Genomic DNA, 7,035 nt, shown 5'->3' on the forward strand with positions numbered 1-7,035 from the left:
AAATATTTACAAACGTCACACGACAACATTTCCCATACTCACTATCATTACCTCTCTCTCTCTCCATCATTAAAGAGAAGGTCTGTACTGTTCTCCTGCATCAACTATATCAGACTTTAAATCCCAGAAATCCAACCAATAATCCGGAAATACAATACCTCGGTCCATATTGAGGAGAGAGAGAGAGAGAGAAAAAAGAGAGAGAGAGAGAGAGAGAGAGAGTGTTAGCGTCCTCACCCCCCCTCCCTCCCCAGGATAAGGAAAGGGATCATTAGACAAGGAGACAATGGACAACAGAGTACAGGAAGATGCTATTAACGTCTCTTGTCGGGTTAGTCTCTCTTCCTTTCTTTCTTCCTTTTATGTATTCATCCACCATGCTTTGTTCTTTTTGCTCTGTTTATTCATTTTTCCATTCTATCAGCTCATTATCCTTCACCATCTGCCTCTCTCAAGTTCTCTTATATCTCAATTTCTCTCTATCTCTGTTTATAAAGCTATTCGTTTCTATCTCTCAACCACAATTTCACCCTAATACCACCCCTCTCCTCTCCCTCCCCACCCTCCCTACCTTTCTCCTCCTCCTCACCCTCCCATCTTCTCCCCCCACATCTTTTTTCTCCTCCCCACACCCCACCTTTCTCCCTCCTCCCCACATCCCACCCCATCTTTCTTCTCCCATCCACTTCCATCTCACACCTTATATAAATCTCTGTAACTACCTATATTCTAATTTCTTTCTCTCAACCCCCAACCCAATTTCCACCTCTTCATCTCCATCTTGACCTGAATTCTATTTTTCCGCTTGTACTTAAACTGTCATAATTTTCCACCGAACAATTCCTTCCTCTTCCTCATCCGTCCTCAACCCTCCTCTCCCGTGTCTTTACGCCACTTCCACTCATCCTTTCACACACATTACGTCAGATGTAGACACATTTCATTGCCGTCTCTTTTTCCAGAAGTTGATAATATCCCCAGATGGAATATTTAGCAGTTACCCCCAAACACGTCAATTATTCACAGAAAACAGTATTGTAATCCTGGACCTATAGATATTTTTTTCTCAGTAAACAAAGCGCTCTAGACTTCAACCTGTTCTCAAACGACACGCGACAGTTTGATAGTTGTACGAATTCTAAAAGGTTCTAGTATATACAGTATTTTCTTAACAGAAACAGATAAAATGACGAATTAACAGAGAAAAATTGGTTGATTCAAGAGATCATTCGAAACCTCCCGTTAACAGACGATACAACAGAATAAACTTCGAAGTCTTAAAATTATATTTTCGTCCCAACATCTCAAGAGACTCAGACACGTAAAAAAAAAAACTTTCTGTTCGCGGCTAAAACACAATATGGACGAGGTAATTGAAAATTTCAAAGAAAAAAACGATAGATGAAGAGGTAAGAACAAAAAAACAGAACGCTAACCGGATATGAAAAACTGAGATATCCCAGAAAACACCAAAATGTGAAATATATGGCGAGAGATGGAAGAAAACAATAAATGAAGAGAAAAATGCATACATTCTTTTTTTTTGTGATATTAAATAGATAGGGAAACACAATGTGTTATATGGTAAAAAAGATCACCAAAGAATAGCTCCCCAGGTTATTTCCAGATTAACCATCCTAACGCAAACTTAACCCATTCTAAGATAACCCAAGCTAACCTAACCTAACTTAATCTAACCTAACTTAACCCATTCTAAGATAAAATAACCAACCTAACTCAATCTAACCTAACTTAACCCATTCTAAGATACCTAAGCTAATATAACTCCAACTTAACCACTCTAACATAACCTTATTCATTAAGATAACCAAACATCAACCTAACAACTACCAATCACTCTAACAAATTACACCAACTTCTACAGGAACTACACCCACTCTACAGAACTACCACCCTGCACCTCACCTACTCTTACAAACTCTAACGCTACTGCCCACTCTCACAAAAGAACTACCCCCCACTCCCTACAGGAACCACCCACTCAACCACCACTACAACCCATCTCACAGGACTACCACCCACCTCACAGGAACTACCGCCCACTCTCACAGGAACTACCACCCACTCTTACAGGAACTACTGCCCACTCACAGGAACCACTGCCCACCACAGAACTACCACCCACCTCACAGGAACCACCACCCACTCTCACAGGAATAAATACCACCCACTCTCACAGGAACTACCACCCACTTTCACAGGAACTACCACCCACTCACAGGAACTACCACCCACTCTCACAGGAACTATCACCCACTCTTACAGGAACTACCACCCACTCTCACAGGAACTACTGCCCACTCTCACAGGAACTACCACCCACTCACAGGAACTACTGCCCACTCTCACAGGGGTAGCAGCCACTCACAGGAACTACCACCCACTCACAGAACTACCACCCACTCACAGGAACTACCACCCACTCTCACAGGAACTACCACCCACTCTCACAGGAGCCACCTGCCCACTCTCACAGGAACTACCACCCACTCTCACAGGAACTACCACCCACCTCACAGAACTACCACCCACCTCACAGGAACTACTGCCCACTCTCACAGGAACTACTGCCCACTCACAGAACCACCACTCACAGAACTACTGCCCACTCTCACAGGAACCACTGCCCACTCTCACAGGAACTACCACCCACTCTCACAGGAATTACCACCCACTTTCACAGAACACCACCCACTTCACAGGAACTACCACCCACTCTCACAGGAACTACCACCCACTCTCACAGGAACTACCACCCACTCTCACAGGAACTATCACCCACTCTCACAGGAACTACCACCCACTCACAGGAACTATCACCCACCTCACAGAACTACACCACCTCACAGGAACTACCACCCACTCACAGAACTACCACCCACTCACAGGAACTACCACCACCACAGGAACTACCACCCACTCACAGGAACTACACCACTCTCACAGGAACACACCACCCACTCTCACAGGAACTACTGCCCACTCTCACAGGAACTACCACCCACTCTCACAGGAACTACTGCCCACCTCAGAGGGGTAGCAGCCACTCTCACAGGAACTCCCACCCACTCTCACAGGAACTACCACCCACTCTCACAGGAACCACCACCCACCTCACAGGAACTACCACCCACTCTCACAGGAGCTACTGCCCACCTCACAGGGTAGCAGCCACCACAGGAACTACCACCCACTCTCACAGGAACTACCACCCACTCACAGGAACCACCACCCACTCACAGGAACCACTGCCCACTCTCACAGGAGCTACCGCCCACCTCACAGGAACCACTGCCCACCTCACAGGAACTACCACCCACTCACAGGAACTACCACCCACTCTCACAGAACTACCACCACTCTCACAGGAACACCACACCCACTCTCACAGGAACCACTGCCCACCACAGGAACTACCGCCCACTCACAGGAACTACGCCCACTCTCACAGGAACTACTGCCCACTCTCACAGGAACTACTGCCCACTCTCACAGGAACTACCGCCCACTCTCACAGGAACTACCACCACTCTCACAGGAATTACCACCCACTTTCACAGGAACTACCACCCTCACAGGAACTACCACCCACTCTCACAGGAACTACCACCCACCTCACAGGAACCATCACCCACTCACAGGAACTACCACCCACTCTACAGGAACTACCACCCACTCTCACAGGAACTATCACCCACCTCACAGAACTACCACCACCTCACAGGAACTACCACCCACTCCTCACAGGAACTACCACCCACTCTGAGAACTATCACCCACTCTCACAGGAACTACCAATTCTAGGAACTACTGCCCACTCTCACAGGAACCACTCACCTCACAGGAACCACTGCCCACCTCACACAGGGTAGCAGCCACTCTCACAGGAACTACCACCCACTCTCACAGGAACCACCACCCACTCCAGGAACTACCACTCTCACAGGAACCACCACCCACTCTCACAGGGGCTACCACCCACTCTCACAGGAACCACCACCCACTCTCACAGGTAGCACACCATGAACGCCCACCCACTTCCTCACAGGAACTACCACCCACTCTCACAGGAACCACCACCCACTCTCACAGGGGCTACCACCCACTCTCACAGGAACCACCACCCACTCTCACGGGAACCACCACCCACTCTCACGGGAACCACCGCCCACTCTCACAGGAATTACCGCCCACTCTCACAGGGGTAGCAGCCACTCTCCCAAAATAACCTGACCCACGCAACACTCTCACGTCAGCACAGTTCATTAATAACGTTACCGGGACCTCTGGTAATATTTCACAGCCCTGACTCACATACTCTGTTTCTGAGATCAAAGTATAACGCAAAGTGAAACAAATGACGCAAAGTGAAACAAATGACGCAAAGTGAAGCAAATGACGCAAAGTGAAGCAAAGAGTCGAACAAAAGTCAGAAAAATATTAAAAAACACAAACCAAAAAAGTAAAAATTATAATGAAAAAATAATAGTAAGAAAAACAACTACAAACAACAAACGGCAATCAAAACAGAGGGAAATTAATTACAACTAAAAACAAACAATAAGTCAGAAAAGTATTAAAAAACAAGAACACAATCAATAAATGTCAAACAAAAACACAAATAAGTTAGAAAATAGTAAAAAAAGAAAAAGAAACAAGAACACAAACATACAAAAGTAAAACAAAAGACAAAAATAATTAAAAATAAAAACAAATAAAAAAGTCAGACAAAAACAAAAAACCACACAAACAAAAACACAAACAAGGAAAAAATTAAAACAACAAGAACTTAATATAATCCAATAACATAACTAAATTAAACAACAAATAAAATTATAACAAAAACATAAAATATAGCCCAACAATATAAAAAAAATAATATAACGGGACAATATAGCAAAATATAACAACACTATCTCCACTATATGATATAATTATAAGCTATATTAAGAGGATCAATATATTAAGGCATATATCCTCTACCTAATTATATGAGAGACGGCTAATAATTAACGTATTTGTAAGCTATTATGGAAAGCCTCTCTGGTATTTATTTAGGTCCGAAAAAAATAATTGGGATTTAGTTGGAATTTTAAGCTGGAGGGACGGACAGACAGACAGACAGACAGACAGCACAGAGACAGACAGACAGAAAGACAGCAGAGACAGACAGACAGACAGCAGAGAGACAGACAGACAGGATCAGACAGACAGACAGACAGACAAATAATTAAATAGAGAGACAGAGAGGGGCTAACACAATGATATATGCTAGAATTTGGGATATTAGAGAGAGAGAGAGAGAGAGAGAGAGAGGATATGGTGAGAGAGAGAGAGAGAGAGAGAGAGAGAGAGAGAGGAGAGAGAGAGAGAGAGAGGAGAGAGAGGATTCACCCTGTTATAGAGATCTACCTTCGTAAAAAAAATTAAACAACAACTTCAAAACAACAATCAACTCTTCATTAAAAATTGTCAGCACAATTAACAGAGTATATGAAACACCTTTACACACTTTTATCAATGTTTTCTTACAAGTTGTAGTATAATAATAACAATAAAAACAATGTAATAATAGTAAATAATAATAATAATAATAATAATAATAATAATAATAATAATAATAATAATAATAATAATAACAATAATAACAATAATAATAAATAATACTAATATAATAATAATAATAATAATAATAATAATAATAATAATAATACAATAATAATAAATAATACTAATAGTAATAATAATAATAATAATAATAATCATCCTGTCATCTTCAACATCCTCGCTCTCTCTCTCTCTCTTAATGAAGGAAAAACACACAAAAACAAACACGATACAAACGACCAAAAAAAAACAAAAACACCGCCAATACATTTCATTAATGTGAATAAATAGCCTTAATTAGTTTTGTCCGTAGATAAGTTTCTAGTTTCTGGCGCGTGAACTAATTACACCTGTCAGAAAGCGTCAGGTGAGCTGGGGAGGGGAGAGGAGGGGTGACATTGATAAATAATTACTGTATAAATCTATTTCTTGTTCTTAAGTAAAGTTTAAACATATTTATTATGATTTCTTAATATAATTTTTATCTTATGTTTCGGTAAAGTTTAAAATTCTGATCGTGTTTTTTTTCGAAGACAGAATTTAATGTTTTACTGTTGGTCTTGATAAAAAAAAACACGTGATATTTTACATTATTTTGACATCATGATTTGCAACCGACCGAAGCGTCATTTTAAGTCGTCAGTTTTGTGCCACTGCTAGAATGAGGCGGTCAGAGGAACATGAGACGGTCAGAGGAACATGAGACGGTCAGAGGAACATGAGACGGTCAGAGGAACATGAGGCGGTCAGAGGAACATGAGGCGGTGCGGTCAGAGGAAGATGAGGTGGTCAGTGGAACATGAGGTGGTCAGAGGAACATGGGGCAGTCCAGAGGAGACATGGGCGGTCAAGGAACATGAGGCGGTCAGGAGGAACATGAGACGGTCAGAGGAGCATGAGGCAGTCAGGCATGAGGCGGTAAGAGGAACTATGAAGGCAGTAAGAAAGGTGCAGACGGTCAGAGGAGACATGAGACGGTCAGAGGTATAAGGACGGTCAGAGGGAACATGAGCGGTCAGAGGAACATGAGACGGTCAGAGGAAGATGAGGTGGTTGGGAACATGAGGTGGTCAGAGGAACATGAGGCTGTCAGAGGAAGATGAGGTGGTCAAAGGAACATGAGGCGGTCAGGGAAGAGAGGTGGCTGGTAAAACATGAGGTGGTCAGAGGAACATGAGGCGGTGAGAGGAAGATGAGGTGGTCAGTGGAACAGGAGGTGGTCAAAGGAACATGAGGAGGTCAGATGAACATAAGGCGGTCAGAGGAACATGAGGTGGTCAGAGGAACATGGGTAGTCAGAGGAACATGAGGCGGTCAGAGGAACACGAGGCAGTCGAGGAACATGAGGCAGTCAAGGAACATGAGGCGGTCAGAGGAACGTGAGGCGGTCAGAGGAACGTGAGGCGG

The 7,035-nt window shown here is 43.3% G+C and overlaps 1 protein-coding gene across 1 annotated transcript; it reads left to right on the forward strand.

The window, feature by feature from the left end:
• The first annotated feature begins 1,401 nt into the window (after positions 1–1,401).
• LOC121870248 (DNA-directed RNA polymerase II subunit RPB1-like) lies at positions 1,402–3,825 on the forward strand. Its single transcript, XM_042372035.1, has 3 exons — positions 1,402–1,409; positions 2,287–3,057; positions 3,264–3,825. The coding sequence occupies exons 1-3, from the start codon at positions 1,402–1,404 to the stop codon at positions 3,823–3,825; spliced, it is 1,341 nt and encodes a 446-aa protein (XP_042227969.1).
• Positions 3,826–7,035: the final 3,210 nt, after the last annotated feature.

The sequence above is a fragment of the Homarus americanus genome, unplaced genomic scaffold (assembly GCF_018991925.1).
Source record: "Homarus americanus isolate GMGI-L3 unplaced genomic scaffold, GMGI_Hamer_2.0 scaffold15629, whole genome shotgun sequence".
Lineage (NCBI taxonomy): Eukaryota > Metazoa > Arthropoda > Malacostraca > Decapoda > Nephropidae > Homarus > Homarus americanus.

Excerpts from the sequence above, each read along its gene's own strand:
- LOC121870248 (XM_042372035.1), top strand. Across the intron at positions 3,058-3,263 it reads CTACTGCCCACCTCAGAGGG|GAACCACTGCCCACTCTCAC; the intron begins GTAGCAGCCACT and ends ACCCACTCACAG.